Consider the following 24,156-nt stretch of genomic DNA (forward strand, 5'->3'; position numbering starts at 1 on the left):
GTTCTGAACCCGAGTACTTAGGCTTAGGAAAAAGAATACGAAGTATTTTAAAATATAATCAAGTATTAATTGACTTTTCCAGTAATTTGGGAAAAAAACTACCAATTCCACCCGCCCTCCCCCCCCAAGGAGATCTTCTCTTTTACCCATTCTAAAGTGTGGGATTAATTCCCATCTTTCAAAGAAATGGAAATTTTGGAATAGGTAATTTCAGTATTAAAAAAAATGGATACTTACAGCTTTCTTTCCAAGTTCAGTCTTTGATAACGTTAAGGATCCTGCAAGGTAGCATCCAGGTCCTGCCCCTTTAGGTATTCTAATACAAAAGTTTAAAAGAGAAAAAAAAAGAACTAAAGAAAAAGTCTCACAAAGGTAATCGGAGTAAACCATCAAAACAACTGTAATCTGAAATAATTCCCGTAGCTCAGATTTCAAAAATCAAAGGGAGAAATCATCTTAGTCCAAAACAGTATGCGACAATATACCGTAAATTTAGCCCAATGTAATGAACTCACATAAAAGCAGTACAGTATTTAGGACAGACATTAACTGTAAGCAACGCTGCCACTTACTTGTCATCGGGTAAGGAAGTAACAAAGAATGGTTGATTATATTTGGGTGGTAATGTCAAATTACTTGATTTCTTCTTTCCTAGAAGTGCAAGGCTATGATTTTCATGAATATCTAAGCTCAAGGTATTAGACAACCTATGAGAAACAATAAATGGAAGATCTTTAAGACGTTCCAAATCACTGATCTGCTCATGACGGATCTGTAGTCGAATTGTATAATCTCCTTTTTCCAGTTTCAAAGAATACTAAAAAAAGACAAAGAACATTGGGAAAAGTACGAGTTAGCCAAGTAAATGGAACTCAGAGTAAGAGAATAAGCAGGAACAATCAGCACACACAGAGCATGTACACACCTGCCTGCACACCAGGGCTGAGAGCACCATGTGAACCGTCCACGGCCACATGCAGACTAAAGGGTAAGGGAGCTGCAGGCGGGAATGCCTCCCAAGCCCTCACTTTGCCACGACAACAGGCTATGCCCATTCTCTCAGCTACACCAGTGTCTGCTCAAGGCTGATGAGAGCCATGATTTTCTAGTTTGTGAGTCTTTAGAACATGGATAAAATGCCACCAAACCTAGCAAAACTGAGGTGCTGTATGATATCTAAGACCAATAACGTGCACGTGTGTGCGTATACAGCGGGTCGTCTTTATCTTACAGCCAGAACGCTGCGCCTCTTTATCCCAAACAGGGAGAACAGGGAGCCAGCAGAGATCGAGGAGTACGTTTCACCCAGTCAGCCTGTTCAGGAGCGTGGAACGCCATATCCTGCATTAGCACTTTCTCTCGAGGAGATTGTAAACAATAAAGTAATGGCACCGTGTAACCCAGTCTGCACTGAGGAGGCAGGGGGGCTGGGATTGCTTTGAGAAAAAGGAAATCATTTCCTGACTAGTGAACTGAAAAAAACCTGCACAAATTATTTTCATTATCTGGCATAAGATTATAGATGTTACAGGAAATACCTCATTTCTTGGTAATGATATTTTAATCTGATGAAATTTCTACAAACTGTTTGAATAAAAGATATTTTCCCCTTGGAACAATCGTACCAAGCACAGTGCCTGGTATACAGTAAGTGCTGAGTAAACAGCCATGTCAGGAAGAAATGAATGTCAAAATTCTAGTAAACTGAAGACACTGCTGTAGTGCTTTTCACCAAGTTCAGACCTGGGATCATTTCAAGATGTTCATATGACCTTAGATGATCCGCTTTCAGCCTTCAGATGGGTGGAAACAGTGGGAAGGAAGGAGAAATACTTAAAATAAAAAGCTACGCTGGCCAGCGTCTGCAGGCATCATCCATGCCCTCCTCTACCCCAAAACTTGAATCAGCTGACTTTACATGGCTGAGAGGTTGTCACAGTCTATTTTATACAAGACAACTAACTGAGCTTCGACTGGTATGTCAAAGAAGTAAATACAAAACTATATGATTAAAAAAAAAAAAAAACAAACAGAAAAACAAAAATTACCAGAAACAAGAAATCAGAGATTCATTATCTCAGGAAACAGCCTCTGTTAATTCTAAAATCACTACTGATTTCATACCTGATGTGGATAGGCATCTCCCGAACCCATTTGTCTTTTGTTCTGGTCAAATATAATCCACAGTTGGCTGTCAAATTCTGATTCATACAATAGTTCACAAAGTAGTGGGCAGCTTGGAGTTACTTCCCCACTTTTGGGCTACAAAAAAAATACGAATGATTACTTGACATGATTTACATGATTTCTGATGTAGATCTGCAAAACTGTTATTGATGAGATTTTTACATTAAAAGTATTAAAAACAGGGCGCCTGGGTGGCTCAGTCGGTTAAGCGTCCGACTTCGGCTCAGGTCATGATTTCAGTCTCTGAGCTCGAGCCCTGCGTTGGGCTCTGTGCTGACAGCTCGGAGCCTGGAGCCTGCTTCGGATTCTGTGTCTCCCTCTCTCTCTGCCCCTCTTCTGTGCTCTCTCAAAAATAAATAGACAATAAAAAAAAAAGTATTAAAAACATTTCCTTTTGGTAACCGATTTTTAAAATGCAGAACATCCAATATTTTGGCAGTAATAAAAAATATTTCTCCTTTACGAGCTTTTAAAAATACAAACCCAGCCATTTGTATGCATTAATGAATACAATATGTATCCTTCAGGACCTCTAATTACTTGATAAAACTGAAATTTGACAATTCACCGAAATCAATCATCTCCTAAACACTAAAACCAAATTCATATTATGTTCCAATAAGCATTCTGCTGAAATCTTACTGGTCCTACATATTCTCAGATCCCACATTTACACTAGTTTCAACTACCTTTTACTAGTCATTCAACCCAAGAGTTATTCTGACTTCTCATGGTTTTAATGTATGCTTCAGAGAAAGCAGTCAGGCCATCTGCCATAATCAGAAGGCATCTGGCATTGATGAGACGTCTAACCACTGAACAGTTATCAGTGATTACAAACACTAAGGTTCAAAGGCAAAATTACCACTAAATTAGAGTTTATGACTTCAGACCCAAATGGGACTTAGATCGTTACAAATCATTACTTTCCAAAGAATAATTCCAAATTAACCACAGTTAATTACTTGACTCTTTCATACACACACGCACACACACACACTCAATCCCTTGTCCTTCCATTTTTTACTTTATGATTCATGAACAAAACCCAGAAGTTCATTTTAAGGTTATACTTCATTATATAAACACTTACTTGATGAAAGTTATAGGTCAGGATCATCTCATAAAGCTGACGATTATTTGGCAAAACATCTCTTGATCCTAAAGGTTTTGTTTTTGCACTCAGTGGTCTGTAATTAGACAAATGTGTAACTGATTTAAGAGTTCATTTACTGAGACCAATGAAACTATAATCAACAAAATCTATGGCGTGTCACAATAAGTGACAATGAACATTCCTAAACTCTGTATATTTTATATTTTCAGTATATTTTATAGTATTTTAATATAGTATTCACGTAAAGAATTCTCTACTGACTGAACCACAGCAATACATAGTTTAAATCTTGTGAGGTTACAAAAACATTTTCAAATGTCAACACATAGTCAACACGTAACCAGATCCCAATATTGGGGCAACTGCTAACACTGTCGAAGTGGAGACAGGTTTTGACTCGCACCCTCCTGTCCAAGCTGCAGATGGCAACGCACACATCACAGGCTGGGTCCTGTAGGGGCCACACCCAGAGCTTTACTTCCATGTTATTTAAGGCTGGAAGCTACTGCTGGGGCTGCCTCCTTGAGGGCTGCCAGGATTCCTAGGCTGGAAAGTCAGAAAGTGCATTTGTATTTCCAGCACTCAGATGATTTAAGAAGATGACTCCTTTCAAAAAGTGTAAGAGATGTCCCCACTCCCCACCACACCGATGCTCAACATCTGTAGCCCTGAAACATTTAAAGATACCGCAGTGTCTGGACCCAGCTCTTCAAGGTTATGCAGGGAGCCAGATCTTCATACTTCAAGGAGGACTGAACATCAAAACGATTGATTCCTTCCGACGCATGCTACAAAGGATATTTATCAAGTTAGATTCTCAAACTTTGTTGATAATAAACCATATTTTTAAACATTTGGACCTAAAATAGACATGTCTAACGCAAAGTTTGTAAACACCTATGAATAAAGACTACCGTTATTTCCAGAACCATAGGTAATCTGTGCGTTAACATTTAAATCCAACCAGTGAGATTATTTTTCCCTAACGCAAATAAGTGACGTTAAAAATGATGGAAACATGGAACTTACAATGTTTAACTGAGGAGCAGTACACACTATTCCATGGAAGGAAATGGTGTAATCGATATTGACATCACTAAGACTTGCCCACCAACGAGCAATGCAAAACTCAATTGCTTTCCCACCCTGTGAAGAAAGATGAAAATCAGAGATGTGTAATTCCCTTCTCTCACTTTCCTTCAAAGTACACAATATAACTAGTAGGTGTTTTAAAGCAATTCTGGCTTTCAAACTTTTCCTATTTGTACAGCTATGTGTGGAGTCAGAAAATTATGGTTGCAGAGATAGAGTACAGGCATTTAAATACACAGTTATTTACTCAGAATCCTACAGTGTTTGTCATAAAAGATCTGAGGCAGCTTTTCAGAGTACATGAAATAAAACAATGATGAAAACAAACTGGAATAAAAACTTAGGGCCAAAGGAAAAGTCATAAGAACAATGATAAGAGGGGTATTTCAGCTTTGCAAGGCCTATTCAATACCCACAGTTGAGTTGCAGGCTCAGAGCTGCCTGGCAATCAAAGCAAAATGAAACTACGGTCATTTACATCTTTCTCTTAGAAAAATTAAAAGCAAAAACTATTTGAAGCACTGAGTTTTAAATTAGGTTTTCTAGTACTCGGTGCGTCAGAAAGTTTAAAGATGGGTCACAGGACACTAACACATACAAGAAAAAGTAATCAAAAACATAAGATCCGGGAAAGATGATACAACTGAAAACACAATGGAAGCAGATCTGAGAAAGAACGCCGGCTCCTGCAGAGGACAAACGACACCACGCAGGAGGGGCCCTGCCACGCGGCAGCCCTGCGGGTGGGAAGCGGCAACAGCTTCACCTCTACAGCAAAACAGCCTCATGGATCCTTAACTACGGGGCATTAATAATGCAACAAGTAGAAAACATGAAGAAAAACGTAAATGAGGAAATAATCTGTGTGACGAGGAAAACAATCCACTTCGGGGTCCATGTCGCAAGGCATCAGAACCTAGCAGACCAGCACTTTTCTTCACTAAGTTATGGAAGAGTTCAAACAATATTTACCTCCTGCTTGGTCTCCACTAACCCACCAAGACTACCCACCTTCCTACTTTACTTATTCAGCATCAATAAAATATGCAGTCCCAATATGCTCTATACAAACTATAAAACCAAATTCAAATACTTAGGTTTGGCCCATACCAAAAATAAAAAAAGACATCATTTTAGGATTTCAAACTATTAATTGAAACTTACTAAGACAGGAAAAGCTTCAGTCAGTGTCCCTTTTTCCGGAAGGGAACAGAACTTATAGAATTCATGACTTCGATACGCCCTCTGCTTCACCAGCTGCACTGCGTGGAGAACAAACTTGGCCGACACCTCAGAAGAGCACGAACACACAGTCACCTCTAGAGTCAGATGGGGGGGGAAGCAAAGCTTTAAACTGATTGGATTTAAAAAAAAGACATACAAGTATTTTAATAATGCCAACTTTTTAGAAAACGACATATTGCCAATAAAATAATATGCTCAAAGGAAATGCGCGGATTTTCTCAAAAACAAAGAATCAACAGAATGAATAAAGATAAAAGGGTAGAAGACTCGACTACGGAAAAGAAACAGAACAGCATTAAAATGAGCCGCCGCCACACCGCAAACTCCAAACACCGCGGAACAGCAAGCTGTCCACAGATGGACACGATTACACAAAACCCTGCTCCCCTCTGTTGCTATGGGGAAACTTGCTTTAGCTGAGGACCAATCAATTCCTGATAAAGGATTTTAATTTTGGAAACCTCTACTTGTTACCATGCCTATTAGTATCTATTAAATAGGATCTATTAGTATCTATTAAATTAGTATCTATTAGATACCATGCCATTAGTATCTATTTCTTCAACTTCACTGACAACTTTTCCTAGTCTCTCCCTCCCGTCTGCTTCTAGAAAGTATGACTGTCAGAACTGCATGTGCTTAGCTTTATTCTGAGGCCGAGCTGGAGGCAAAGCCACAATCCCTGTGAGGCAGAATCAGCATCTTATCTAATGAACACCCACTCTAATACAGGGAACTTAGAGCAAGGTTTAGCCTCTGGTTCCCAAGGTCAAGTGGGCACAGAGCTCTGTGAACCTAATCAATTGCTAAGAATACAAAACCTAGTGTTAGGATAGTATTTCTAATTACTTGAAATAGGAATCATCTGTTGCACATTTCTGGGTTTTGTTGTTTTTTTGCCCCCCCCCCACCACCTCCCACCCCATTTTACTGAGATGCAGTGTATTTGTTATTGACAAATGACACTGTGTGTAAGTTTAGGGTGTACACTGTGGGGATTTGATATACACACATGTATTGTAAAATGGCTATCACAATAAGGCTAGTTAACACATCCATCACTTCATACACTTACCAATTTGTTTTGTGGTTGTGAAAATATTTCAAACCTGACTTTCAGCAAATTTCAAATACATAATAAAGAACAGTTCACCACAGTTACTGTGCTAGACATTAGATTCCTTGAACTTATTCACCTTGTAAGTGAAAGTCTGTACCCTTGACCGCCATCTTCCCGTTTCCTTGCCCTCCCCCAGCACACTGCTGATCTAAGACTGCTATATGCTCTGAGCTACTTCCATTCTGGATCATCCAATAAATTCCTATAAAAATAACCCTGTTTTCAATAGCAACCTGGACAAATCATAATTAGAGCATTATAATTACTGGCATTAACCGTTAAAAAGATATCAGATTCAATACTAATCAACCATAGATTTTCCTTTAGTATTATTAGCGTACATTTTATCAGAGCTCAGTATTAGACAATTCCATGGGCCCTATATGGGCGGTAGCCCAGAGTTCTCAACAATACAGCTCTGACTCTAATCATTAATAGACAAAGTATTATTCTAAACTAAGTTAAAAAGGGGCACCTGGGTGGCTCAGTCAGTTGAGCGTCTGACTTCGGCTCAGGTCATGATCCCACAGTTCGTGGGTTCAAGCCCCGCGCTGGGCTCTGTGCTGACAGCTCAGAACCTGGAGACTCCTTCCGATTGTGTCTCTCTCTCTCTCTCTGCCCCTCCCCTGCTCGTGCTCTGTCCCTCTCTGTCTCTTAAAAGAATAAAAAATGTTAAACTAAGCTAAAAATTTGAATATTAAAACATCTTAAAATAGCCTAGATGATTTGATGTATGAATCAATGCAAAATAGTACAAGATCTTATTAATGTTTTAAATCTAACAGCAAATCTAGAGTGTCAGAGGTAGTACTGTCAGGAGAAAGGCCCATACTAGAGATACACAAACTTTCTGTGGTCCAATCCCAGCGAGGATAGAACGTACATGAAGGTAAGTGGTCAGGACGGACTCAAATGTTACTTACCAGCCCATGTTGCACCCTCAGGAACCTCAATAAAATGCCTTCGAATTTGACCAGGTTTAAAATGTATATCTGTCAAGGCTAGATCATAATGTGATGATTCGTTTACTCTGAAAATAAAAATAAACAGCTAAATGTGACACTGTCACAAAAATGTCTTTATATTATAAGCCCACTGGTACTCTAGATTTTAACATTAGAAATAAACACAGCTCATTGGAAATAAACACAGGGATTTAAAAGCTGGTTACAAAACAGTTCACACAGTATTCTCATTTTTGCAACATGTTAGTAGTGATAAGCTCTGGATAGCCCAGGATAGTGATTTTTCTCCTATTTACTTGTCTGCTACAATCTGTCTGAAAGACACACATACATGGATCCTTCATTCACAGGATTTCCCAATTACTAGAATCTAAACTATCATGAGTTCTAAATATTAAAATCAAACGTAATGTTTTGTGTCACTGATACGGTCTTTTTTTTTTTTTTTTTTTTAAGTTTATTTATTTTTGAAAGAGTGTGTGAGTGAGGGAGGGGCAGAGAGAGGGAAAAAGAATCCCAAGCAGGTTCTGGGCTGTCAGTGCAGAGCCTGATGAAGGGTTAGATCTCACAAACCATGAGATCATGACCTGAGTGGAAATCAAGAGTCGGACGCTTAACTGACTAAGCCACTCAGGTGCCCCGTCACCGATACTGTGTTATAGCTCTGAGACTGGTATTAAACCTCTTTATATAGCTTCAAAATACGCCATGCTATAATGGCACAGTAAAGAAGAAAAGTACTTTCACAGCATTTTTGTAAGAAATCAATGACACAAAAAGTCAAATATGTAATTACCCACTATGGAAACCTAAAGAGTATGCTAAGGATAAATTGCAGTCAGTGTGACAAACATTTAATGAGTGCCTACTATACCTATGGGGTCCTGTTGTTAGAAGCTTCAAATACGACACTGAATAAAATATTTTCCTTTGCCCTAGTCAGTCTGGAGGAGACAGAAAAACCACCAAAAACACTTAACATAATATGCTTGGGGTAGATAGGAAGTATTAGCAGTAAAGAAAGAAAAGGTACTTGGTTTGTGGAAAAGCTTCCTGAAGGAGATGATATCTCAGCAAATTCCTGAATCTTCTATATTATTTTGTCTAGCTTCCTACTGGACTTCCAGGGAAAATCTGAGAATTTAAGTGTTCTGTAATTTCTCCATGTGTATGTCACTTTTTATCTCCAGAATCTCATCCTAGGTTTCTTACAGGCTGAGACCTAGGGCATATTTAATATTTACCAGTGTAACTAACTCAGTAGAAACCATTAACTGAGAACTTCCCATTGTTTCCAGAATTCCCATCTCAATCTCATACTTCATCTACTAAACAATCTGTTTTGTTCTGAATATACTATGTAATGGGCTCCACACAGGAACTTGTAGGATACAGTCCCTGTGTCTTCAGCGGGCTCACAGTCTAACGGGGTAAACTAACATTGACCATAATGGCTAAAGTCTGTACCGCAGGCAAGTAAAAAGTGCCATGAGGCAGCCAGAAGGGACTGCCTTCGACTAGGGATGACCAGGATCATGCCAGTCTGAGGAAACCTGGGCGCCGGCACCAGTGAGTGGAAACATGCAGCTGGGTGGATGGGGTGATAGGAAATGCTGGTTTTGAAGGATCACTGTTTGCTGTTTTAAAGAGCATGATCCTTGGGAATGCCACCAATGTATCTTAAACAGGAAGCAGTATGATCAGATCAGAGTTCCTCGGTTCTGGGGTGAAAGACAAGATGGGAAGGGAAGAGTCTGGAAACAGTAGGTGAAGGGACGAAACAATACCATCAAATACCGCAGACGGATCAGACCGGGCACAGTGCTGGGGCAGGGCACGTGAGACGTCCCCAGGTATTCTCATAGTCAACAAGCGATACAAAGACTATGTGCCACCCTGAACTTCGAGCAAGAAGCAGAACTAAAGCCCAGTTACCTGATTCTGGTCTATCAATCCTTTAAAAGTTCACACTATTTCCATAAATAGCCACGAAAAAGTTCCATGTAACAGTAGCTGCTGTAACTCGTTACTTACTTGGCCGCTACCACTGCAGTGATTGGAACTCGGAACAGAGGACCTGCGTTAGGGGAGGCTATGTCATAGCCACACACCTAGAAAAAAAGAGGAAGTTTCAGTATCCATAAACCTTTACAAGAGAAAAAAAGGTAAAATCTATTCACAGAGTAATCTAACATTAAAATTTAAAAGCCTTAAGCACGAGCGGACACCATTTTTCTGATGTCGGGTCACATAATTAATGGCAAAATAACAAATGCATGCATACCCACCCTTAACTAATTCAGACCAATGGGAACACAGACTGCCACATAAGGTACTTTTACACATTTTAAAGAGTATTTAGAAAGTAAAATGGAGATGCACCAATACCTCTGTATAATGCAATCCTTCTCTTAAGCCCCTGGGATCCACACGTATGTTTATGTGTCTACACTGATTCATGAGTTCCAAATGGCTGGGACACTGAACCCAAGATGAATTTGAAGTTAAAGCTAAATGAAGCTGAAGGGATATTTTTTCAGAGTTTTCTAGCATTAAAAAGACCAAAAATTAAAGATTAGTACTTTTTTCCTTTTCTTCCATTTTCAAAAGTTCTACCTTTTCTTAAAACCTAACAAATGAGTTTAATCAATTGTAAAAATGCACTAGGACATGGGCTTCTAAAACACAGCTTAAATAACAGCCACAGGACCTTCCTAGGCTGTAGCGCACCTGTGATCTGTTCACGTTTTACCCGCGTGGCCACAGCCTCACAACAGGGTGTTTTCATGACTATGTGCCATCTGACCCAAAGGAAGATGCCAAGGACACAGTGATGACCATTCTGTTCCTACCTCCAAGAGCTGTGGTTCTTGCTGGCTGCTTCTGCCACCCACTCTCTGACCGAACCTCTCTGTCTTACACCCAAGCAGTCAAAGTGGCAAAGAAAAGGAACCTGATGCTTTATTATCCACAATTTAATAAAACCCTGGGTCACTGAAGGCCTAGGCTACTGTTTCCCTCCGCAGTCACCAGACTCACTGAATTGCCATGATATCAGGACCCTACCTGCAATCGCATCTCCCTAAACTATGTAAGATTTAAGATAATGATACTGGCAATTCATGTTTTCTCTTTAGAACGTTAACCCAAATGGCCTTTCTCTCGTACGATACTATTCATTCAAACCACAAATGTGAGCACCTCAGCTTACTGTCCCTTTATTACTTACCAGTATTTTCCGGAAATACAGGTTCAATGCCAACGCCATGATCTGAAGGTGCGGCCACCTGAACGGGATCTCGGAGGTAGATGCCTCGATTATTTCCAACAGTAACAGTGAAACCTAATTTATTAGCAAATGACGTATTCTGAATGAGGTAGTCATAGGCTTTATCAACCTAATTAAAAAAAAAAAAAAAGTAAAATATCAATGGTTGGGTCAAGAAAATATTAACAAATCACCAACTTGATTTCGGTTGTAGCAAAGTACAGGCGAAAAGTTAGTCTGTACATTTGCCTAAGAGGACAAGTCTACCTTTTCAGACAAAACACCAGTTCAACCACCCCCACAACCCCACTCCACTCTCTGGACTCACATCACTATTCCCAAGTGACCAAAGTTAGGGACTCCTCCATACGCCGTTATAGTGACAGCTTCTGCCCTCGAGCTCTTCGCTTTGAATTTCTACCCTGTGTGTCCTACATCTACTGTATTTCTCTTACTGCAACAAATCTGTCTTAGCTACAAAATCTGCTTCATACCCTGTTTGCTTACCAGTTCGGAAACTATTACGATCACGTAACGTAGAATTAGATCAACTCAATCACTGTTATTACATCAAATATTACCCAGTAGTAGCTAAGACTGCATCTTGATTAGCAATCCATTTTTCACACACACAACACTACCTGAATAATACCATGTCCTTGGGCAAATACTTCTATATTGTCAGCCTTCACGGCAGTGTTTTCTAGAGCCCTTCTGACTGAATGAACCGTGTAGTTAACATTATTAGCTTTCAGACCTGAAATGACAAAGCAAAAGCAAGAAAAGGAGTATTAGAGAGTCTGCTACTTGAAATCTCTTTCCCTCACCAGCAGCAATAACACACACATTTCCCGGCTTTAATGTGCCCATTTCTTAATCTTTTTTAAAAACCTGAACTACAACAGTCTGACTCAAGCTGGTGGCATCACGAACAGATGTCATTCAACAAAAATCACTTGATGCCCATTATGCTGTGGCATTAGTGCCCTCTCTGCAGAGGAGATGCCAAAGGCATTCAGGTGACACTTTCATTAAAACACTGCTGGTCCAATGCTCGCCAGCAGTACCAACACTCACCAGCCTCCCTGCGTGTTACAAACGTCAAGGGAGCTTAAAACAAACACGCGAGAAAAGATGCTGAGGCCTCACTACAGCTCAATTACTTCAGCATCTTTGAGACTGGATCCCAGGCACTGATACTAACAGCCTCCCAGGTGATGCCAGGAGTAGCCAGCTGGGAAGGACTGTTCTGTGAGAAGGACACGGAGGTCACCAATTTGTCAGCTTTGTGTTGAAGATTGTTATTAGAGATAAAAGGTGAGTAATATAGCATTCCTTTTTTTTCCCCCCTAATGTGTATTTATTTTGCAGAGACAGAGAGAGAGAGAGAGAGAGAGAGAGATACAGACAGAGCATGAGCAGCGGAGAGGCAGAAACAGAAAGATAACAGACTCTGAAGCAGGCTCCAAGCTGTCAGCACAGAGCCGGACACAGGACTCGCACTCACAAGCCGCAAGATCATGACCTGAGCCGGAGTTGGACGCTTAACCAAGCCACCCAGGCACCCCAAGTAATATAGCATTCCTGCCCACCACAGAGCTCATCAAACACGTGTGCGCTTATCATACTGCAGGAGATGAGAACGTGGAAAGATGCTGCTGTCAGAGCAAATCAAAAAAGTGGCCAATTTTGTCAGTGAGAATCCAAAAGAAGGTGAAGCTCTATCAGGCGAAGGAAGATGTGAGTTGAATCTCATCAGAACGCACAAGAGTCTGCAAGGCCAAAACATGGCACAAAGGAGTTCTGGGCAGAGAGAATAATACGTGCAAGGACCGGAAGTATGGAGCAAACTTAAATACCTGATGTGGTTGAAAGGGGCTAGAAATGAGGGCAGAGTGTCCTTGGACTTCATGAGAGGAGCACTCCTGAGGTGGAATCTTTGCAACAACCCGGTGACCATAACTGAGTCCCAGTCAATGCCAATGCCACCCAATTAATCCTGTGAGCCTCTGACCACCACCCCAGGAACTCCAACCACCCTTCCCACTTTACTTATCTCCATGGCAATATTCATTACCTTTCAACACATAAGATAAACTACTGATAATTCTGTTTATAGTCTATCTCCCACAGCTGTAATATAAACTCCACAGGGGCAAGTACTTTTGAGCCATAATAATGCTCAATAGTCATTAACAGCCAATAAATATATTTGTTGAATGAACAAATGCACATTTAAATAATTATAATCACATATTTTTTCTCCACCTTAAACTTTACTTTGGGCCAGAGCATTACCAATTCTACACAATTTCTCACCACGAGAACTTCAGAAAACACAAACATCTGTCTGCAAAAAGGTAAATTTATTCAATTATTTTTTATGGCTAATACCTGACTTCATATTATGCTATAGACTTAAGATTCACCATCACTTTACTGGAATTTAGAAACAGTACCAAGTCAGACCAAGCAGAGCACTAAGCAATGTCCTTACCAGAAAGTATCAAGGCGATGCCTCCACACGCATTAGGAGAAGACATGGATGTCCCATTCATTAGCTGAGTTCCTCTCAATGTCCAGTTAGGGACAGAAGCAATGGCTCCTCCTGGTGCACTGATACTCACTCCTAGGGCCCCATCGGCACTGAATGAAAAGCCATTAAAGTTTGCTTATGATGGTTGAGGACTCGATAAACATGGGCATTCATAAAAATGCCAGTGGTCAAATAAATTAGAGTACAGTACCACGGATAATTTGTAGTATCAGAATCAATCGGAAAAAAAATAACCAGCACAGCTATTTCTCCATTGTATAGCAATTATTTTCCCTATAAATGAACAAAATCTGTGTGTGTCCGTGTGTATCTGGGGTTATGTGTAAAAGATATCAGGTATATTTACAGAGGGAAAATAAATGTCATTGCTCAGATTCCTTAATGAATGTATTTTATTGTCTGCAATAAGTGGAAGCTTTGCCTTTGTCTAAAATTTAATACATCATTGTCCAAAAGAATTATGTGGGACACATGGGGCACTTAAAACTTTCCAAAAGCCCCACTTAAAAAAAGCTAATGTGGGGCGCCTGGGTGGCTCAGTTGGTTGAGCGTCTGATTTCAGCTCAGGTCACGATCTCACGGTTCAGAAGTTCGAACCCTGTGTCGGGCTCTGTGCTGACAGCTCAGAGCCTGCTTTGGATTCTGTGTCTCCCTCTCTCTTTGCTCTTCCCCCACTCACATCTGTCTCTCAAAAATAAACAAACATTAAAAAAATTTTTTTAAAAAGCTAACAACTGGTGAAATTCCTTTTAATAATGTATTTTATTTAAACCAATGTATCCAAAATATAATTTCAGTATGTAATTGGTAGAAAAAAATGAGTTAATTTACATTCTTTTTTGCACTAAGTCTTGAATAGCTGACACACACCCTTCCAGCACATCTCAATTCAGACTAACCTCGTGGGACTCGTGGCTGTCACCCTGGACAGCTCAAGTCAACACAGCCGCCTTGTTTAGGGCTTTGACTGCACCAGATCTAATGAGATAAAAAATCCACAGAGCTCATCGCACAGTCGGCAAACACAAGCTTTGCCCTGTGCCCCAAGCAAAGGAATAACATGACACACTACTGTGTCCTCCCTGGAAGAGTGGCCATAAATTCCCCATAAATTGTTGGCCTCTCCCTCCTACCACCCTTCCTCCCACTGACTGAACTATTTTTATTCCTGGCTAGGAATACTAGTGCAATTTGGTTTCAAATTTATACAGAGCTGAAAGCAATGCAAATAAGATCCTCCTCCTGAAATAGGCCGGTGCCCGCCCCCCCTTTAGTGAATACCTTAAAACAAGTACCGCCAGGTAAATAAATACCTGTTGACCTGGAAAGATTTTCATATGGTATTACTGAGTGACAGAGGTTATGGGGGTGCCTGAATCATGTGATCTCGCATTTATGTACAGGAGGAGAGTAACTAAAAGAATGTCCTTGAAAATGTCCCCATGTGATCTGCACCATCTGTATTGTCTATCGATACTCACAACGAGCAAGTGGCATTTCACAACTGGAAAAAAGAACTAGGAAAAGTCATGAATTCTAACTACTTCCTGCTTCTCTGTAGTCATTTCCCACTACTCTGTTAAAGTGGCTAATCATAAAACATTTAGTAAGTATTCCAAAAAGGGTTCCATGATATGTAAATACAATTTTCATTAAAAAAATAAAATTTGGGGGCTCCTGGCTGACTTACTGGGGTATAGAGCGTGCAACTCAATCTCAGGGCTGTGAGTTCAAGCCTCGTGTTGGGTATGGAGTCTACTTTAAAAACAAATATTTTTTTTTAATTAAAAAAAAATTTTTAACATTTGTTAATTTTTGAGAGATGGAGAGAGACAGAGCATGAGTGGGGGAGGGGCAAGAGAGAGGAGATGCAGAATCCAAAGCAGGCTCCAGGCTCTGTACTGTTAGCACATAGCCTGATGCAGGGCTTGAACCCACGGACCGCAAGATCATGACCCAAGCCAAAGTCGGGCACTTAACTGACTGAGCCACCTAGGCGCCCATATAAATATTCTTTATATAAACCTTACATATTCCTTACCAAAAAAAAACTTTACATAAACATTATGTAAGTATCCTTAAAAAGTGATGATGTTCTTCTAAAATACAATAGGCAATACAAATTCAAAACATGCTTATGTAGACGTTGTTTGGTAATGTGTCTTTTAATAAATATGCCGTATTTGGGGCACTGGGGTGGCTCAGTCAGTTAAGCGTCTAACTCTTGATCTCAGCTCAGGTCATGATCTCACAGTTCATGGGATAGAGCTCTGTGGCAGGGCTCTGTGCTGACAGCATAGAGTCTGCTTGGGATTCTTGGTACCCGCCCCCCCGCCCCCCCGCCAACTTGCACACGTGCTCTAAAAATAAACTTAAAAAAATTTGTTAAGAAAAACCAAATGTGCCATACGTGCAAATACCAGGAAGTCAAGTAAATTCTGTATGTCTAACAACCTTTCCTGACAAAGAAGATTTTTCAAATAGTACATAGAATGTGCTTCATTCAGTGATGATGAGTCAATGTTTTAGACTTCATATCGTAATAATTAAATCTAATAGTTAAACCATGTATTTGAAGTACGATTCCACGTTCATAGCACAGTAAAAACATGAAACAAATTCTTTCAATTCCTAGAATAACTGGGTTTGTGAACCAGTATCTCCCTAATCCAAGTTTCCCCCATAATTGACTAACTCATTTTCTTAAAATAATTCTTTAATTATTCTATAGTTCTATGGGCAAATAAGACTAACAACAAAGTCTGGTTTAAACATTTTCTAATACTTGGTGTGTTATACTGACTATAAGATAAAACGTTTCGAAATCACCTTTAGAAGAGAATTAGTAAATTTAATAATACTTTTATTAACTGAATGTAAAACACATAAACCTTAGCCAACTGTATCCCTAGTTGCTCTTGTGCAGTGATGTAGCGTTTAGGCCAGTTAGGTAGGCTGATGTGATGGCACAGGCAAAGCTTGCTGATCCCCATGGAGACCTACAGCCCGACTGCTTTCAATGACCGTTACACTCAACCATTGAAATAAGCTTATTTTTTAAGAAGAAATTATTGAGAAAAGACTACGAAGATTCCTGAACTCAGAGGATTTGAATCTAGCATTACGACATTTGACCAGGTTCCAACCAATTTTTCTAATCTTACACTCAGAACAGGTATGTCATACAGCTAACAATGAAATAATTATAATTTGTTCCTTGAATGATGTTTCCCTGAAATGAGACTGTTTATCAAAATGATAATCTTGAAAAAGTAAAAACCCAGAGAACTGGTAAAGTTATCAAAACTCTGTTCCTCCCCACCATGTAGTTCAACAAAATATGTGTAACAGACCGTGTACCACTCTCACCCACCTGGGGCCTCTAGAAGACCACGTGTACTGGTTGGCCGGTAATTTCTCTCTCAGGGAATACTCAGCAACCATCATGTCAGGAGAAACATAAGCACCAACACCTACGGGATGAATTTCATCGTTAACAAAAGGACACAAAATTAGATGTTCACTCCAAATCCACTGTTCACTCGCTTATGTGTTCACTTGCTTCGTTCCAAATCACTGTTACTCACTTGGGTAAATCCCTTAGTCACCCTGTACCTAGTGCTTGCTCATAAATGGAAAGAAAGAAAATCTGATAAGGAAAGTTTACTATGTACCAGATGTTAAACGAGGTGCTTTGGTTTTGACCATAAAAATATCTACCAGGGTTATTATGTGAATCAAATATAATAATGTACCTAAAACTGTGTGTATGTATAAGATAGAAAGATAAATGTGTTATAAACTATAAAATATAACTTTAGGAAAGTAAGGGAATTAGTTGGTCTTCATTTTTAAATGACCACTGCATCCAATATTCTTACCCATAAAGTTCGCAGTACCCCCTCCCCTGAAACGGCTGTAAAAACAAGCAAACAGCAGAGACATTAACATGCTTCGGTGTTTCAGATAAATGTGTAAAGGCAGACTAGTCACAAAGACTCTAAATTCATAGACCTATAGGGATCAAACTCAGTTTCCTCATTCTAGAAATCTGGAAACAGAGCCTCGAGAGGGCTGAAAAAAATTTACTAAGCTCACAGGGACTGGTGGAGAAAGACTTACAATCCAGGTCCACCAGCTCCTAATTCTTCTTTATAGCAAACACAGACACAGAGTAGAAGACTGGATAAAATAGGTGAGTTAACAGGATTTAGGTTAACAATGCAGACACACAAAACTGTAATCACTTTGTAAAATTTAGTTTACAAATTTCCAGTGAATCTGGGGGTAAGAACATGACAAAATACTGAGTATTGTGGGAGAATAATGTATTTTGATCTGTAGGTACCTTTCAGACCTATTTGGTTTCATTTTATTTAAAATATCTCAAGAACTAAAATACAAAGGACAGATCACTGGTAGGTACTGTTGTCTCAACACAGGATTTAACAGAATTACTGAACCAAAAAGTTTTAAATCATACAAAATAAGCTATACCTTGCTTGAGATTTAGAAGCTACAAATAAAAGCACATCCTATAATTGAAGATCACTATTATTTAAAAAAAATTTTTAAAGGACTAGTTTCTGAACTTTGATACCCAGATGTTACTATGTATCGATAACATCTACAGTAACTGTATGCCTTTAGTAACAACTATAATATGTATCTATTCAAGCAGTTATTGATGTATACACCAGAAAAATCATTTGGGACCAAACAGTTTCTACTGTCATGCATCCAATTACAAATGCTAAGAGGTATAAGCCTTATAGTGCTCTCAATGTGAAAATAAAGAAAATAATTCCAGGTATCACTTACTACCTATTTGTTCTCTCGGTTCATCCTCCTCATTCATGCCTCACATTAAAAAAAAATAATAATAAACGGGGAGGGCGTTATGCTCTGTGGGTGTTTTCACACAGGTTGGCAGCTACAGCTAATTTTACCACTTTAATATTATGAGCACAACTCATTTTGATTTCCCTTAATTCTTCTTGTTGACAGGCATTTTTTCCCCTCCAAGGACAGTGAAAAAACAACTGAGTGCATCACATCCGACAGACCAAGTAGCGGGAAGGAAGTCACATTCATGGAATAAATGTGTTTCAACTGCTCTTATTAATAAAGCTCCCTTTCTCAACATCTGACTATTCCTGTATGTCCCACAAGAAATGAAAAGGAGGAAACCACACTAAAATTAGCCGCCATACACCGTAAATAAAAAGTGAAGCAAGCATCTGTGTTTACGTTGTTCACTCAGTCTGGAAAACCCTTCCCTTGCTCATTTCTGCCTACTGAAATCCTCGCTGCCACACTTCAGAAAGCCTCACCTTAATTCTCAAATCAGAAGCAACTGCACTTCTGTGAGCCCCGGCTGTGCCTGTACTTTCCATAAGCCACTCACTGCAGTCGCCTTCGAACCAGCAGGTCTGACTACACCTGTGCTTCCTGAGGGCACACACGGGAGGTTCCCGGTGTCTTGCATGCAAAAGAGATGCGATTAACATCACATTCGCTGAGGGGTTTGCTGGCTTGTTCTTAAGTCCAGCTCTGAAACGGTAAACTAACCTATTACACTCGATGTAGTTCCACCGGGACAACCGACGGTAGAAAGGCACGGACCGTTATTTCCAGCACTGGAAACATAAATTATGTTATGCTTCCACACTGCTTCACTGATGACTTCACAAATTCTCCTGAGAGAGAGAGACAGAGAGAGAGAGAGAGAGAATTCCTTTGGACATAGAAAACTGTCCCACTTTTCAAAAAAATGTCTTAGTATACTGTGAAGATGCTTTCAAATATGGCATATGTAGAAACCAAACTAGAATATGGGTTCCAAGTAGTAGAACTCAAACAGTGGCTACAAGAAGGCGTGCATGAGAATCACTCGGGGACGTTCTCAAACTATACGTGTTTAGCTTTATTCCCACTGTTTATAACACCCCACGCTGTTCGAATGCAGGGCAAGTAACCCGTGGCACACCCAGCCCCAGAACGCCGGAACATGGCACGGCCAGTCCAAGTGGTACACCCCAGCTGGGTCTCAGCGTAAGGAAGGAGTTGTGAGACCGCGGTAAACGGGGAAGAGTGCTAGACACGACGGTGAATAGATGGAGGGACAATAAACCCAAAGGACTAAAAGCAAACACTGAAATACAGGCAGGGATTGGATCAGACAGTGGGGCAACAGGCAGCTGGACTCCCACCTCCCCTTAAAATGATCTGGTCAGAAGTGACTCCTCAGGGGATTCCTATGCAGATCTATGAGCAGTGGCAAAGATGAAAGGGAAACAGGCAAGAGGAAGAACTTAAGAGTAAGATTTAAAATAAAGAATCTAGCGAGAACTTGACAGCAAACAAGAAGCAAACTGGTATTAAATAAAAGAAACGAAGTTAGACAGTTGGGGAAATGCAGGAAATGGAAAAAAGGCGTAGGGCCAAGATGCAACAATCACGGGGTACGAGGGGAAGAGTATCAGGGAAAGGTGGCTTTAATAGGATGAAGGTCAAACAAAGGAAGAGAGAAAGAAATACACTTAGGTGAAAACGGTCCTGAAGCAAGAGAAGAAGGCAAGATTACATTCAGGAAAGAAATGAGCACGACAGGCTGACTGTTATGGCGGTGGGGCGGGGAGGGACATGTCGCAAGAAATCTAATACTGGTTATCTGAGAGAATTACGTTGCTTGAGGACAGCAAACCAGGCTCGGTAAAATTTCCCTTTTGGTAGGGCTTTATGAAAGAGCTTCAGACACTGGGTGACACGCAGATATGGATGGGCTGGTGATGGGAATGGGGGAGAGACGATGACTAGGCAAGTAAACACTTTAAATAATTTCAAAGTTATTACCCTGGGGGAAAAAAAGCTGAGGTAACAGACCAAGGCTGAGCCACTGGATTTGGCAGCAGGAAGACCTGGGACACATGTCAAAATGTGCTGAAGAGCCTCAGAAGTGGTGAATACACACCATTAACCAAGTTTTGCTGGAGGAGTGAGGGAAAGCAGTGTGAAATGAAGAGATCTGTCTGTTTCAAAGGCAGCAGATTGTAGAGCGTGCCTGTGGAGTGGTATTAATCCAGGAAAGGAGAGGGATATTACGGGAGTTTTTAAGGAGAGGGGAAATGGGAACCACACAGCAAGTGCTTGAGGGACTTCTGACCCCGGGCACTTCATTTACTACAAGAAGGGAAGGCAGAGGGGCTGGGGTCAGGGTAGGCTGCAGGAAGGACAGGAGTCCCCTCTCAGGGCTTTTATCGTCTCTGGGAAAGGAAGAGGTGAGAACATCAGCCGAGGGAAGAAAGGAAGGGTCGCTGAAGGTCTCTGAGGAGAACAGACGGTGTCAACGGCCATGCAGGCCATGTAAGAGTACATGCAGATGATCAAAGGCGACGCTGAGCGACCGAGATGCACGGTCTACGTTCCGTCAGGTAAGCACACTGTTTGGGAACACGGGAAGTGCAGCAGTGGACGGGTGGGCCAGCGGGTCTCGGCGGCTGGGAGGGAATGACCACATCACACACAGAACGGGGGCCGGGAGCCCACGAGACCCGCCCTTATTACCGAGCCAGGGGAATGCCCGGTTTCACCTGTGGCGTGCCACCCAGGCACAGAAACATCTAATGCTCTTCGTCAGCTCGAGCCTGTGGCTCACGAGCGCCTGAGAACACTCACCCAGAATTTGGCCAGTGAGTAGCTTCTCCATAGCTGTAGTTGACAAGATCACACTTATGATTGATGACTTCTATCATCTATTAAAAAGATGAAGAGTCTAGTTGAGGCAGCAATTTACAGAAAGACTGACCAGTAAAATAAAGGCATGGACTCCCAGTTTCTTAACCAATCATATTCTACTTCCACTTCCATTCTACTTTGAAGCTGAAAAACTTAAAGGGTAGGTGGAGACACAGTATAGTAAGTAGTCAATAAAAACACAACTAGCAGGTGCAGAATGAAATGGTTCTGACTGAATTCTAAAATCACTGAAGTTCAAGTAAAATCTAATCCATACGTTAAAATGAAACGCAGACTATGAGTTCAATTCTTCCTAGACCAATGGAGCAAGCTGGTGAAAAGGTCTGTTTGGGGTTTTTAAAGTATCTCAAAATAGTGTGTCAGGGGCTTAATGGAAATGAAAAGTAAAACATAAATAATATTTTCATATTTTCCAAAAAATTTTATCGAATAATTTTTAATAAAAATAATTTAAAACTGAAATAAGCATTTTTGCTTCTTAAAACCAAGTCCTATATACCAAATACAGTCTAATGTATTCCTAGTGAATTGAAGAACACTTTATAAGACTAAAAATATCCAAGACTATCCATCATTAATCTTCTAAATCAACACCTCACAAACACTCACAGCTCTTATGAGGCCCGTGCCTGTTTCCATTGTGCTTAGTCTTGTATCGCCAATCTTGATTGAAAGAATTTGAGCACCGGGAGCTACACCACTCCGTTCAGGTTCTTCAGGAAAATGCCCAGCAGCTATACTAGCTACGTGTGTCCCATGAGCTCCTACAGGCAGCAAGAGGGGAAGATGACAAAATATTTTCATGGGTTCCAAGTTTTAAGCATTCAATTTATGTATTAAGCATAAAATAAAATAATCTAATAAAAATACTCTCATTTTAACATCTAATTGTGTACTATCATCTTAAGTCTCTTCTCAATAATTTATAAAAAAGTGAAACCTTGAATTACTCTGCTACCCTGGATTCTATCCCGTCCATTGAGAACAAGATCCAAGTCTCAAAGGTGAGAAAGTATCTGCAATACACACAGCTGACAAAGAGCTTAAATCCATATTATCTTTCAGATCCGAGAGAAAAATGGGTAAAACACTTGAAAAGCATTTCACAAAAGATGATAACCAAATGTCAAATAAATATACGAAAAGATGTTCAACTTCATAAGTCATCTGGAAAGTGCAGTTCAAAGCCACAATGAGAGGGCACGTGGGTGGCTCAGTCAGTTGAGGGTCCAACTTCGGCTCAGGTCATGATCTCGTGGTTCGTGAGGTAGAGCCCCACATCAGGCTTGCTGCTGTTAGCAAAGAGCCCACTTTGGATCCTCTGCTCCTCTGCCTTCTCTTTCAACCCTTCCCCCACTCACACCCTTTTTCTCAAAAATTAAAAAAAATAAATAAACCTTTAAAAAAAAAAAAAGCCACAATGAGATATACCTCGGCATACCTTTCAGAATGGCTAAAACTTTATGGCTGACAACAGCCACACACTACTGGCAGGATATAGACCAGCATTACAGAAAGCTGAACACAGGAATACCGTACAATCCGGGAATTCTACTTCCAGCTATACACCCAACACAAATGCGTGCACATGTACACTAAAAGATACGTGCAAAAACATTCACGGTGGCATTGCTTGCAAAATTCAAAACCTGAAATAACTCCAAGATCCATCAATGGTAAATGGATACATAGTATATTAATGAATTGAATATCACACAGCAATAAATATTAAACTACTTTTTTTTTTAAGTTTATTTATTAATTTTGAGAGAGACAGTGCAAGCAGGGGGGTGGGGGAGAGAAAGGGGGACAATCTCAAGCAGTTCTGCACTGCCAGTGCAGAGTTCGACATGGCTCGAACCCATGGAACTGTCAGATCATGACCTGAACCAAAATCAAGAGTCAGATGCTCAACCGACTGAGCTACCAGGTGCCCCATTATCAACTACTTCTAAACACTATGAGATGAAGCACACAAAAATAAGGTTGCTCTAAAGAAACCACATACAAAAGGATATATACTGAATAATTTCATTTATATAAATGGAAACACATTATGTTAGACTGAACTACGTGAAAGTGCCACTATTTAATCATTTCTGACCTATAAAAACAGCAATAATGGATGGTTCAATCTAATGCGGTGATAAAAAAAAAAAACCAGGACCATGGTTAACTCTAAGAGGATGCATGTTTAGGAACAGACATGATGGGCTTCGACAATGTTTTATTTCTTGATGTGTTTACGCAGAAGTGTCCCCTTTGTGGACCCAATATTACCCATTCTTCCTTTCTCATTTTTCCCAATTAAAAATAGGGAAGCTTGGGGCATCTGGGTGGCTCAGTCGGTTAAGCATCCTACATTTGATTTTGGCTCATGACCTCACAGTTGTGAGACTCAATCCTGTGTTGGGCTCTGTGCTGGGATGAAGCCTGCTTGAGATTTTCTCTCTCTCCCTCTCTCTATCCCTCCATTCCCCTCCCCCACTCTCACATGCACTCTCTCAAAAAAAAAAAAGGGGAAGCTAGATTTTAATGTAATCCCCCCCGCCCCTGCTCCTCCCCAAAACACCTGACATCACCACTTACAAGTCAGAGCATCTAAATGTCACAGGAGGCTGACTACACCACATGTGCACAAGAATGTGGAGCTGTTGAGCCCTCGCACCCCGCTGGTGGAGTATAAAAGGGCACAGCTACTGTTTCTTAAAAGGTTAAACATATTTACCATACCCAACTGGTTTGTCTAGATACCAGTCCAAATTAAACAAAAACATATTTGCACAGAGACCTACACACCAGTGTTGGAAAAATCTGAGTGTCCACCAGCAGTTGAGTGGGTAAGTC

The 24,156-nt window shown here is 40.4% G+C and overlaps 1 protein-coding gene across 11 annotated transcripts in view; it reads right to left on the bottom strand.

The window, feature by feature from the left end:
- Positions 1 to 24,156, bottom strand: part of TPP2 (tripeptidyl peptidase 2) — a 68,127-nt gene that overhangs the window by 19,538 nt on the left and 24,433 nt on the right. For all 11 annotated transcript variants that reach the window (XM_058743344.1, XM_058743324.1, XM_058743335.1 and 8 more), the window contains 17 exons: positions 21,919 to 22,073; positions 21,229 to 21,305; positions 19,123 to 19,250; positions 16,925 to 17,024; positions 13,492 to 13,640; positions 11,636 to 11,751; positions 10,956 to 11,124; positions 10,115 to 10,272; positions 9,761 to 9,837; positions 7,685 to 7,791; positions 5,561 to 5,715; positions 4,334 to 4,450; positions 3,992 to 4,092; positions 3,281 to 3,377; positions 2,125 to 2,262; positions 573 to 817; positions 238 to 316 (listed from right to left, as the gene is read on the bottom strand). In XM_058743344.1, the coding sequence (XP_058599327.1) occupies positions 238 to 316; positions 573 to 817; positions 2,125 to 2,262; positions 3,281 to 3,377; positions 3,992 to 4,092; positions 4,334 to 4,450; positions 5,561 to 5,715; positions 7,685 to 7,791; positions 9,761 to 9,837; positions 10,115 to 10,272; positions 10,956 to 11,124; positions 11,636 to 11,751; positions 13,492 to 13,640; positions 16,925 to 17,024; positions 19,123 to 19,250; positions 21,229 to 21,305; positions 21,919 to 22,073 (2,168 nt within the window). The remainder of the gene's footprint in view (positions 1 to 237; positions 317 to 572; positions 818 to 2,124; positions 2,263 to 3,280; positions 3,378 to 3,991; positions 4,093 to 4,333; positions 4,451 to 5,560; positions 5,716 to 7,684; positions 7,792 to 9,760; positions 9,838 to 10,114; positions 10,273 to 10,955; positions 11,125 to 11,635; positions 11,752 to 13,491; positions 13,641 to 16,924; positions 17,025 to 19,122; positions 19,251 to 21,228; positions 21,306 to 21,918; positions 22,074 to 24,156) is intronic.

This window comes from Neofelis nebulosa, chromosome 1 (assembly GCF_028018385.1).
Source record: "Neofelis nebulosa isolate mNeoNeb1 chromosome 1, mNeoNeb1.pri, whole genome shotgun sequence".
Lineage (NCBI taxonomy): Eukaryota > Metazoa > Chordata > Mammalia > Carnivora > Felidae > Neofelis > Neofelis nebulosa.